This window comes from Passer montanus, unplaced genomic scaffold (assembly GCF_014805655.1).
Source record: "Passer montanus isolate IOZ18808 unplaced genomic scaffold, ASM1480565v1 scaffold5, whole genome shotgun sequence".
NCBI lineage: Eukaryota > Metazoa > Chordata > Aves > Passeriformes > Passeridae > Passer > Passer montanus.
Window position 1 is genome coordinate 16845558 of NW_024369929.1, and position 12897 is coordinate 16858454.

The following is a 12897-nucleotide window of genomic DNA, read 5'->3' on the forward strand; positions in this document are numbered from 1 at the left end:
ATTTATATGTACTTATAGATATTTATATCTGATATATGCTAATCGAAGTGTATTTTTATATATCTGTGTATATTTTTATATATATCTTCATATATTTTATATGTATTTATAGATATTTATATCTATTTATCTCTATCTTTTACCCATGTTATTTACATCCTATTTGTGGAATGCAAGGTGAACACAGCATCCAAATGCACCCCATAAAAATCATTATTGATTGAATATCTTGTTCAAAATGTCAATTTTTCATCTATTGGCAAAGCAGGATGGGCTTATATATGTATTTCTAATTTATCATTTTGGGTTATATTTATTTAATATGTAACATTTTCCCTCTTTGGATGCACGTGGTAATTTTGGGTGTTGTTAAAGGCACGTGGCCCTGTGTTCAATAACCATCACCTGTGTCCTCCTGCCTCATAAATAGTTCTGCTTCCTGCTGTCAGAAACAGGAGGGAGGAAAAAATCCGATTTGTGCCCTCACTCAGCAGTGACAGCCCCTTTAGCACAGCCCTGCAGGGCCACGATTGTAGCTCTGCCCCAAAAAGTCACGTTTTCAGTGGCATTTATTCACTCTTTACCTGTTATTTATTCACTATTTACCTGTTATTTATTCACTATTTACCTTTTATTTACTCAGTATTTACCTGAGAGACTCACTGCTGTTCCCCTGCCATGGTTTCCCCCTGTTTGTGTTTCCCCCAGGGGTTTTCCCCGTGGTTTTGCCCCATATTTACCTTTGATTTATTCAGTATTTACCTTTTGGAGGCTCAGCTGTTGCCCCAGGTTTGGGTTTTCCCTCCCAGGTTTGGGTTTCCCCCCCCAGGTTTGGGTTTTCCCCCACAGTGTTCCCCAGATTTGTTTTCCCCCATGGTTTTCCCCATATTTACCTTTGATTTATTCAATATTTACCTTTTGGAGGTTCTGCTGTTGCCCCTGCCATGGTTTTTGCCCAGATTTGGTGTTTCCCCAGGTTTCCTCCATGTTTACCTTTTATTTATTTTATATTTACCTTTTATTTATTTGATGGGAGGCTCACTGCTGTTACCCCTGCCATGGTTTTCTCCCCCCTGTTTTTTCCCCCCTTGTTTGTTTTTCCCCCATATTTGTTATCCCCCACATTTACCTTTTATTTATTCAGTATTTACCTTTTGGAGGCTCTGCTGTTACCCCTGCCGTGGTTCCCCCCCGGGTTTGGGGTTTTCTCCCCCCCCCAGGTCTGGAGTTTTCTCCCCCCCAGTTTTGGGGTTTCCCCCCAGGTTTGGTTTTCCTTTTTCTTCCATGTTTTTCCACCCATTTCTTGCCCATTTTCCCCCACATTTCTTGCCCGTTTTCCTCCACATTTCTTCCCCCTTTCCCCCAAAGTGCCTCTGCCAAAATACCCAATTCCTGATGCAGCCAATTCCCTAAAAATCCCAATATTGGATTGTAAATATCCCTGTGAAATTCCATGGAAAAAAAAACCAACCCAGCTTGTGAAAACACAGCACCACAAGGCTGCAATCTGAATTACCCAAAAATCCCCTGCTCTGAGCCGAGGCTTCTCTGGGTTGTGCTGTGTTCTGAGCAGAAATTAGAATTTCCATTACACGGTGTCAGGAAGCTCTTAGCATTTATAAATGCTCACTCCTGCAAGTTAAAAATCCTGGGCTGTAATTCCCACTCTGGGTCTCGCCAGGCACTTTTCAATCATTTCTCTCTGCTAATTTTGGTGTCACCCTCATTTCTTTTGAAAAGATTCATTTTGAGCAAATTTGTAAATGGCCCTGATGTGTTCTACAATTTAGTCAATTACTGTTTCAGCCTGCAAACCTCCTGGGAAACGGAACATACATGGCCTCAAGGTACGAATTTCAATAATTGTTTCAGCAAAGTTAGATGGATTTGTAATGCTGTGTTCCACTTATTGAAATGTCAAATAAAACTGCACTTTCTTGAGCTCTGACAAGCAGATTTTTTTTTTTAATTCTGATTTTTTTTTTTTCCTTTGGCGAGGGTGGGAGAAGGATTCATCTGCAAAATGTTGGCTGTGATATCTATATTTGTATATGTGGTTTTATTAAGAATGGGTTTGCCTTTTTGTTTTTAACCTCTGCTAATCATGTTCTTAAATTTTAGTAGTTCATTTATCAACTGCTGTCTGCCACTACTTCAAAGCTTTTAAACCCCCACCTCATTCCTGTGATTTCAGCCTTTATCCAATTGTGGGAGGCACCACAATGGAATTATTTCACATTTTTGACTCCTTATTGCTCCTACAATCACACGGAGAAGCCCATAAACGCATGAAGTGATTTTTGAGTATCCAAAAGGAGCATAAATCCTGAATTTCCCAGCACATTCCTCAACCCCTGCGCGCGGAATCGTGCATCCCGCTAACCTACATCCAGCCCTCCACCAGCAGCACGCCTAGCAACCAGCTAATTAACCTTGCTAGCGAGACGAGGAATCCGTGGCAAACGAGAGGTTAATGAGCAGGGTGTCCTGCGAGCAGGGCTCTGCTCAGGCTCCCCTCTGTCCCCGCAGGTGAACACGCGGGCGGGGGCCGGCAGCGGCGCCTCGGCCGCCTCCGAGGCCCTCCCCAGCAACAGGTAAGGCCTTCTGCTGCCTTCCTCCTCCTCATTCCGTGGTTTGGAACCCAAAATGGAGCCCGAGCTGGGGCTGGTCCCGGGAGAGCTGGGGCTGGGTGGGTTTGGTGGTGGGAAGGTGGAATTCCCGTGGGTGGCGTTGGGCTGGGGATGGGGGCGATTCTTCCCGTGGGTTTGTGCTGGGGAGTGAGGGTTGGTGGGGATGCCGGGGTAAATTGGGTTTGGTGGTGGGGAAATTGGGGTTTGGTGGGGATGCTGGGGGAAATTGGGGTTTGGTGGTGGAGAAACGGGGGGTTGGTGGGGATGCCGGGGGAAATGGGGTTTGGTGGTGGAGAAATTGGGGTTTGGTGGTGGAGAAACGGGGGTTTGGTGGGGATGCTGGGGGAAATTGGGTTTGGTGGTGGAGAAATTGGGGTTTGGTGATGGAGAAATTGGGGTTTGGTGGGTGTTCCAGGAGGAAATTGGGGTTTGGTGGGTGTTTCAGGAGAGAAATTGGGGTTTGGTGATGGAGAAATTGGGGTTTGGTGATGGAGAAATTGGGGTTTGGTGATGGAGAAATTGGGGTTTGGTGGGGATGCTGGGGGAAATGGGGGTTTGGTGATGGAGAAATTAGGGTTTTGATGGGTGTTTCAGGGAGAAATTGGGGTTTGGTGGGGATGCCGGGGGAAATGGGGGTTTGGTGGTGGGGAAATTGGGGTTTGATGGGTGTTTCAGGGAGAAATTGGGGTTTGATGGGTGTTTCAGGAGGAAATTGGGGTTTGATAGGTGTTTCAGGGAGAAATCAGGGTTTGGTGATACAGAAATGAGGATTGGTGGGGATTTCAGGGAGAAACTGGGGTTTGATGGGTGTTTCAGGAGGAAATTAGGGTTTGATGGGTGTTTTCAGGAAGGAATCAGGGTTTGGTGATGGAGAAGTGAGGGTTGGTGGGGATTCCAGCGAGAGAAATTGGGGTTTGGTGTGTGCTTCAAAAGGAAATAAGGGTTTGCTGTGGAGAAATTGGGGTTTGATGGGTGTTTCAGGAGGAAATTAGGGTTTGCTGCTGGAAAAATGGGGTTTGGTGGGTGTTTCAGGGAGAAATTAGGGTTTGCTGCTGGAGAAATCAGGGATTGATGGGAATTCCAGGAAGCAGGTAGGGTTTGATGGGTGTTTCAAGAGGAAGTTAGGGTTTGGGGGTGGGAAAATTAGGGTTTGCTGGAGATTCCAGGGAGAAATTAGGTTTTGATGGATGTTTCAGAGAGAAATTAGTGTTTGCTGCTGGAGAAACAAGGATTTTGGTGGGTGTTTTAAGAAGAAATGATGGTTTGTTGGGTCTTTCAGGAAGAAATAAGGGTTTGCTGGGAATTCCAGGAAAAAATAAGGGTTTTCTGCTGGAGAAATGAGGATTTGCTGGGTGTTTCAGGAAGAAACAAGGATTTGCTGGGTGTTTCAGGTGGCTCTGAGTTTAAAAAGCCCTGAGGTGCAATTTGGAGCTGATTCCTGTGGCTGCTGCAGTGCCAGGGTCTGTGCTCAGCTCTTTGTTGCTGGTTCATTCCAGGACTCCTTGATTTGAAAGTTTAATTCCCTTTCATAGGTTTGTACCAATAAATAGCCTAAATAATAAACTTAGGTAGGTTTGTTAGGGTGGGGTAGCATTGTTTAAAAATCTTTTCAGCTTAGGTGCTTGTTAACTACAGTTACAGCAAGTTTTGGAGTCCATCCCCCTTATCTTGCTTTTTACTTTCCAGCCCTAATTTGAAAACCCATATTATGGTCTTAAAAGGCAACAAAACTCATTCTCTTTTTTTCTCTAGAGATTTGTTTTTCAAATGCTGGAGGATAAACTCCTTTTTATTACATGAATTGTTACAGGAAGTCATGATGCTGATGGTAAAAACTACCAAAAAATCTTCCTGTATCCTTAAAGAGAAATAAGGAGGGTCTGGCTCCATCTTCTTCCTACAAGAGCACATTGAGCCATGGGAATAGAATTCTCTGGAGGCTCCTTTCAACCTAAATTATTCTATTATTCTAATAAGCTGACAATATTCCATTTATCCATGCATCAGCATCCTGCTCCCTTTTCTCCCTGAGAAAAAGGAAGAGAAAAGGGGTGTTGTGAAGATGCAAAAGGTGAATTACCTTTTTAATGTGAGCAGAGGGGCACACTTGTGGTGTTCTGGGCACGTTTGGAGGGTGAGTTTTGGGGGCCTGTCCTGAGCCTGGGACAGTCCCACAAATCCCATTTCACTGGGGGAGATTCCAGCCTCAGCCAGCAGCAGGGCTGGCGTTTTTCCCCACTGGAATCCCCATCCAAAAACCAGTAATCCCAGTTTGCTGCTGCCTGTGGTGGCTCTGTCATTGTGAAGGTTTTAAAAAACCCCATCCTGGCAAAGTTTGCCCCGTCCCAAAACTCTGAAATGAAGAGGAAATAAATCTGAGTATCTCTGTGCTCTGCAGTCCCCCCAGGCTGAGCTAAATAAAGCTGATTTTTCTGTCACTGCTCGTGCTTCCTTTCAGTACCTCCTGTACTTTGAGCTTCTTCTTCAAGTGCATTGAAAATGAAGCTTCTAGAAGATTCTTGTCACCTTATCTGGTGGTTAATTGCCATTCCTTTTCCAAAACCTTCTGCACCAGGAGTTTTGTTTTTGAAGTAATTGAAAGTCTCTCTTTGTTTCATGTTCACAAATTGTTAGTCATGAAAGATGACAAGATCAACTTATGTTTCCTTGGAAAACTTAATTTTTCTTTAAAGCAGTCGTGGGAACAAGAGGCCTATTAAAGAACAAAGCCACCAAATATGAAATCTGTGTTTTCACTGTTCCTGTTAATAATGATCTGTGATCAAGACACGTGCACAGCCCTTTCAAGAATATATTATTTTGTACTTTTTTTTTTTTTAACTTCAGTAATAAGAGCAGAATGTCCCTTTGAGATGAAGTTTTGCAGACGTTGCTGCCCTGGCAGTTTGTTGTGTTGAAGGAGCAGAGTTAGTCAGGAAAGGAGAGGAAAAAACAGGATTTTGTGAGTTTTTCAAGGAGTTTGAGGGCATTGAAGGTTTCACTCTTTAACTCACCAGGCTGAGAGGGGGGCTTGGTGAAGTTCTTGTGGAGAAATTAAAGTGGGGGATTGTTGTGTTGGTCTGGGGTGGATTCTCCTGGAAAAGCCAAGGGAATTAAAATGAGTTTTGTTTATTGGTTTGGGGTGGATTCTCCTGGAAAAGCCAAGGGAATTCAAGTGAGTTTTGTTTATTGGTTTGGGGGTGGATTCTCCTGGAAAAGCCAAGGGAATTGAAGTGAGTTTTGTTTATTGGTTTGGGGGTGGATTCTCCTGGAAAAGTCAAGGGAATTCAAGTCAGTTTTGTTTATTGGTTTGGGGTGGACTCTGCTGGAAAAGCCAGGGGGCCCAGCAGAGTGCCCTGGAATGGGAGCCCATGGAAAGCTGGGATTTCCAAACCTCCCCTCGGGGATTTGGGCACGGCCGAGGTCCCAAATCAGGAATTCTGCCCCAGGCTGGGGTCCCTGGAGGAGGTGACATCCCTGGCAGCACAGCCTGGAGCTGAGATCTGCAGGAATTCCTGCAATCATGCTTTGGGAGCTCAGAAACCAGACCAGTACAGGAAAACGGGGCGTGAGCCACATTTTCCTGTGGTTTTTTAAACCCCCTGACCATGAGAGCAGCTTTATTTTAAATTTCCCTCTCAGAGCTGGTGAGCAGTAGCTTGTGTCCCTGCAGGTTGTGCAGTTAGGTGTCTAAACCAGCTGTAAGGTGGAAAATACATTGATTTAAAAATTTTCTTTCTTTATTTTAGCTGTTCATTGCTTGTTCATGCCTGCTGCCTGCAGCTTGGCAGTGCTGGCTGGTCTCACCCCACCTTCCCCCTCAGGTTTAATCTCAGCACATGGAACCACAAACTTCCCTTGTTCCTCTCTTTGTCTGACAGAGTGAAATGTTAAAAAGAATTGTTTCTAATTTGTTTTTTTTTTCCTTCTCCAGCTTGAAGAAGTCCTCTGCAGAGCTGAAGAAGATCCTTGCCAATGGCCAGGTGGGTGCTTGGGCTGGGGCACATCTCATGCCTTGGTGCTGCTCCCAGCTCATTCAGCTGTAATTTGGTTTTTTAACCCAAAATTGGGGGTCGTGGGAACGTCCAGGGTCCTGATTGGCTTTGATTGGCACAGAAATTTGCTCCCCACGTCTCAAAATCAGCTTTAGCTGCAAATGGATGGGGGCCCTCAGTTGGTTTTGGGTAACTGAGTTCCCTGCTCACTTGTCAGCCTCACATCAGAGGTGGAAATGAGATTAAATACTTGGGGTTTTTGTGTGGAATAGTTGAATTCTTGTTGAATTCTTTACTTAGTGTATTGTTAGAACCCTGGTTATTGAGGATTTTGGACTTTGTGCAGTGACAAACCCTGACCCCCAAGAGAACGCTGCATTTGACCTGAGAGTGAAAGCTTGACCTGAAAGTGGAGAAAGCTTCAAAATTAATGGATAAAACCAAGATTATGTGTGTGCTTTGGTTAAAAGAGTGCAATAAAGGATGCACAGTTACATTTACAGCAGTACCAGAAGGTGCAGTGCATGGCTGTAATTGGTTAGGAGCCTGCTGAGGTTCATTCCACTGGCCAGTGTGTGTTTATTACATTTCTCTGTCTCTGGGTCGTTTACATATTTTCTTCATGGATTCTTATGGGATAGAATTCTTGTTTTTGCAGGTGTAACCTGGTTTTTTTTTCACAAGAATAGGCTGCTACATAAACTGATTTTCATCCTTGGAGTTCATTTCTCACGGGAGCTCAGCAGGCCAGTTGTTAGTTTGGTTAAAATAGCAATAAGGCCTGGCTTTACACTTTACTGTGAAATAAATTTCTTTTATAAGGTTTTATTTATGTGCAACAAATGACCTTTGTGAGGTTTAGGGCAGGAGATCCTGAACTATTTGGCAGGTCCTTGCAAGGAACCTCTCTGGAATCACTTCAGGATTGTGGATTTGGGCTGGCAGGGATCCCAGAGCCCAAAGTGAAAATCCTCTTCCCCTGGCCCAGGGAGCTCCAGGCTCTGGCCTTGGACACTCCAGGGATGGGCAATCCAGAATTCTCAAGCAGCCACATAAATATGTCTTAATATATAAATATATTTTATATTAAAATAGAAAAACAAAATAAATATATTTAAATATATTATGTATGTTTATAATATATTAATATAAATAAATATATTTAATATATCCATATATTTATATATGAATGGATAAAATATAAAAATAAAAGAAATATAGAAAATACATTTATTTTATATTTATATAAATATATTTATATATGAATGGATAAAATATAGAAATAAAATATAGAAAATACATTTATTTTATATTCATAAAACCAAATATAAAATATATTAAAACAATAGGTATTTTATATTATATGTACATATATTTTTATATTCAAATGAAATATATTTTAATATATTAATATATTTTATAAATAAAATTGATAAAGCTAAAACAAATATTCAAATATATTTATTTTGCATTTATTGTATATTTATAAACCAAATAGATACATTTTAATATACACACACCTTTGTCCCAGGCAGGACCTGTCCAGGGGCTGCCTCTTAGGCTCCATTGCCTGAGACATCTGTGTCACTGCAAATGAAAGGCTCTCATTGATTTCCCTAACTGCCCTTCACTCCCCAGGCTGAGATCTTCATTAGCTCAGCTCCTGTCAGTGCTGCACTCGGGGACTCCCCAGGCCCCCCTGGCATTCCAGGGGTTTGGGGCTGCCCTTCAGCCTCACCTGGCACATTTTGGGGGAAAAAAGAGAATATTCCCCTCCAAAAATGAGATTTTTCCCCTCCAAAAATGAGATTTTTTCCCCTCCAAAAATGAGATTTTTTCCCCTCCAAAAATGAGATATTTTTCCCCTCCAAAAATGAGATATTTTTCCCCTCCAAAAATGAGATATTTTTCCCCTCCAAAAATGAGAATTTTCCCCTCCAAAAATGAGAATTTTCCTCTGCCAAAATTGAGGTTTTTTCCCCTCCAAAATCGAGGGGTTATTTCCTCTCCAAAATTGAGGTTTTTTCCCACTCCAAAAATTGAGGTTTTTTCCCCTCGCCAAAATTGAGGTTTTTTCCCCTCCAAAATCGAGGGGTTATTTCCTCTCCAAAATTGAGGTTTTTTCCCCCTCCAAAACTGAGATTTTTTTTCCCCTCCAAAACGTGAGCCCAGCGCTGCAGAGTCCCTGGGATCCAGCTGGAAATGGGATTTTAGGCTGAGTTCAGTGTTCTCAGATTGCTGCCAGGTGATTTTTCGAAGTATTCCAGAATTCCCAGGTGAATCCTGTGTTTCCCTTGGTGGTTTGTGATCCTGGCAGTGGCAGCAGCAGGAGGCTGAGCTTCTAAAGCAGGGTGGGGCTGACTCTGATAGTCCTGATTTATTTTAAAGTGATTTATTGTATTCTTTACCCCCAAATGTGAGTAAAATCTCTGTGTGCTTGGCTGAATTTGGCATTTTATTTGTTCCCAACTGCAGAGAACAAGTGGTTGGAGTGCCCTGTGAGAGATTCACAGATTGGTTTTAAAATGCAAAACCCCAGGGAACCAAACTTTTTCTTATGATATCAAACATGTTACTTAAACTGACTGAAAAAAAAAAAAGAAAAGAAAATAAGGATTAAGGGATTAAGTGCCTCTTCTTATGATATTTAAAATGTTATTTAAGCCCAGTGAAAAATAGAGGAAAATAAGGGTTAAATGCCTCTTCTTATGATATTAAAAATGTAAATTAAACCCACAAAAATATAAAAAATTAGGGACTTCTTATGATATTGGAATTGCTACTTAAAACCCACTAAAAAGAAAATAAGAAGGAAGATTTACACTTAAAACCAATTACAAAAAATAAGGATCAAGTACCTCTTCTTCTGATATTAAAAATGTTACAGAAACCCACTAAAAAGAAATCAATAATTCAGTTTTAACACTCCTTTTCAGTCAGCTTGATGGAAGTTAATCTGCTTTTTGTGGAGAGCAAATTATTTCAGTTGAGTTCTGCAAGATTTTGGTCGCAGATCCACAACTGGTGATGGGTTCCTGGATGAAACTTCAACTTTTGTTCATTTTGGGGGGATTAAGTCACACTTAACCATTACTTAAGTCTGGCCCGGGTCATTATTTTTGATTATTTTTTGGCAGTTTCTGCTTTGAGGCATTCCTAATGATATTCCCCCAGTAGTTTCCATTTGGCTTTAATAAGGAATTCATATTAATCATTAAAAGCAGGGGACGTGATCCTTCAAGATAATCAAATATTGACAGGTCAGAAATAGCTTTCTGCGCGGCCTCATTGATAGAGGTGATGTGACATAAATATTTATTTCTTTTCTGTCACTCAGGGTAAATGCCACCCATTGATTCAGCATTGATAGAGTGTCAGCAGTTCATAAGGAGCACGGCAGGGCTGCTGCTGCAGTCCTGCAGCCGGGGCTGCTCCTCTGCTCAGGGCAGGGAGCTGCTCGCCAGCCGGGCTTAACTGGCACTGGGGCTTCATGGGCACACAGCCACCCTGATCCCACCAGGATTCATGGGGAATTTGTTATTTATTTACAAAAAAACCCACCCTGATCCCACCAGGATTCATGGGGAATTCGGGTATTTATTGACAAAAAACCCACCCTGACCCCACCAGGATTCATGGGGAATTCGGGTGTTTATTGACAAAAAACCCACCCTGATTTCACCAGGATTCATTGGGAATTTGGTTATTTATTTACAAAAAAACCCCCCCTGGTTTCACCAGGATTAATTGGGAATTCAGGTGTTTATTTACAAAAAACCCCACCCTGATTTCACCAGGATTCATGGGGAATTCGGGTATTTATTTAAAAAAAACCACCCTGATTTCACCAGGATTCATGGGGAATTCGGGTGTTTATTGACAAAAAACCCGCCCTGATTTCACCAGGATTCATGGGGAATTCGGGTGTTCATTGACAAAAAACCCACCCTGATTTCATCAGGATTCATGGGGAATTTGGGTGTTTATTGACAAAAACCCACCCTGATCCCACCAGGATTCATGGGGAATTCGGGTGTTTATTGACAAAAACCCACCCCACAAAAAACCCCACCCTGATTTCACCAGGATTCATGGGGAATTCGGGTATTTATTTAAAAAAAACCACCCTGATTTCACCAGGATTAATTGGGAATTTGGGTCTTAATAATTCACCAAAAACCCACCCTGATTTCATCAGGATTAATTGGGAATTTGGCTCTTAAAAGCTGACAAAAACCCCACCCTGATTTTAGCAGAATTAATTGAGCATTTGCTCTTAATAATTTACATAATTTCCAAAAAACCCACCCTGGTTTCACTGGGATTAATTGGGAATTTGGCTTTTAATTTCCAAAAAACCCACCCTGGTTTCACTGGGATTAATTGGGAATTTGGCTTTTAATTTCCAAAAAACCCACCCTGGTTTCATCCCCAGCCGGTGGAGGGAGGGATGCTTTGTTTGCTGCTCCCTGCTTGCTTTCCCCTGGATTCCTGAATTTTCCAGCCCATCCAGTTGGGCTTTTGCAGGTTTAACACCCCCTGCTGTAAGAGACCCTTTTACGATGGAGAATCCAGTTTCCCAGTGGAATAAATAAATCACCCCGTGCCTTTGGCACCTTTATTTGAGCCAGTAAATCCCATTTTATCTCCCATCAGATGCAGATCCTGCCTCCAGCCCAGCATTCCTGCTTTTCCCTGGAGTTCTGGGTGCCCTTGGAGCCTCAGAGGATGGAGCTGCCCCTGTTTTTTAGGGAGGGATGTGGAGAAAATATTCCCTTTTCCCATGGGCAGCAAGCAGGGGGACAGGGGCTGTGCTTGGTGTCTCCGGTTCTGCTCAATTCCTGCTTCATGACTTGAGGAACCTCCAAAAAATCTTCTCTTTTCCCCCAGCAGGATGCAAAAATACAAATTTCGTGTTGGTTTTGTGGGTTCACTGGGTTTCCTTCGGGGTGGTGGGTTCAGGAGGAGGTTTTTGGGAATGCAGGAGGTGTTTCCTCCAAGGATGGAGGATTCAGGGCCTCAAGCTTGGAGGAGCAAAACTCCTTAAATTTCCCAAGTCTGCAGCCAGGGAGAAATTGGTTTTGTTTTAGGGATCCACTGCAGACTCTTTACATCTTTTAAATCCCATTTAACAACTTCCTCCCTTTCTGTTTGCATTTCCTGATGAGTGCAACAAGCAAAGGAGCTTTCAGTAATGAAGTAAATGGTAATTTTAATCACAAATGGGCCCTCCTAAGGAATCTGGCCCAGCTTTAATCACAAATAAATAATAAAATCATCACCTTCTCTTTTGAGTTGCCTCAGCTCAGGTTTTCCCATGCCTGTGTAGCAATTCCAGTGAGAAACCACATTTTTTTGCTCAGGTAGTGAAAGGAAAAAACATCAATTTTGGATTAATCATTTCTGTCCTCGCAACTTCTTTTAAATCAATAAAATATTTCATTTTCTGGTCATTAGAAATGCTGAGTATTGACTCTTTGGGACATTTGGGCTTGTTATCATCACTTGTGTTAATACACAAAAATGACACCTTTAAGCAGCCAGGCCAAGCCATGTGAAATATTTAACTTGGTGTCCCATAAAATACAAGTAATTACTGAAAATGAGTTCAGGTTTCCTAGGAAAATACCTTTTCAAAGCAGGATTTGCCCAAACGTTTTCTACTTAAAATGCTCAGGCAGTGGGGGAATCTTTCTGGAAAAGAAGATTGCTTTTAACCCAGAAATAATTCTGTTCAGAATATTTATTTTCAAGTATAAATATGCATTGCAAAAATGTCTTTAATGGGATTTTTAAATTTGTGCAAAATTAGAGTAACTCTGCTCGTCCAGGAGAAGGTTGAGCTCTGGTTTTGGATGTCAGTTGCTTCTCAGGCAATATGTTAAGCTGTTGTAAAATCCATATAAAAAAGGTGCCAAATTCAGGAATTTGTGCAGTGCTTTGCATCTGAGTTGTCCCAGCGAGCAGAAAAAACTGAGGCAAAGAAATTGCTGTGGATTTCAAGGAAAATCACTTGGATTGGGATTGCAGACTGATTTTTCTTTAGGTAAAAGAGTCTGAGCTGAGCTGTGCCTCTCGCCGAGGCTCAGCCCTGCTGATTCCAGAATAAATCCCAAACTTCTGCAGCTGCCAGGCTCGTTCCCATTCACCTCCAACTTTGGCTCTGCTGATGTGCTGCTCTGGAGCCCCTTTTCCTCTCAGCAGCAGTGCCCTGACCCTCTTGAGCTATGTTATATCATTCCATTTTGACACCTTTTATCAAACTTTAATGA

General features: G+C 42.3%; 1 protein-coding gene across 3 annotated transcripts in view; it reads left to right on the forward strand.

The window, feature by feature from the left end:
• MAP2K5 (mitogen-activated protein kinase kinase 5) overlaps positions 1-12897 on the forward strand; it is a 123360-nt gene that overhangs the window by 16248 nt on the left and 94215 nt on the right. For all 3 annotated transcript variants that reach the window (XM_039722886.1, XM_039722887.1, XM_039722888.1), the window contains exons 5-7: positions 1807-1847; positions 2530-2594; positions 6565-6613. In XM_039722886.1, coding sequence (XP_039578820.1) covers positions 1807-1847; positions 2530-2594; positions 6565-6613 — 155 coding nt within the window. The remainder of the gene's footprint in view (positions 1-1806; positions 1848-2529; positions 2595-6564; positions 6614-12897) is intronic.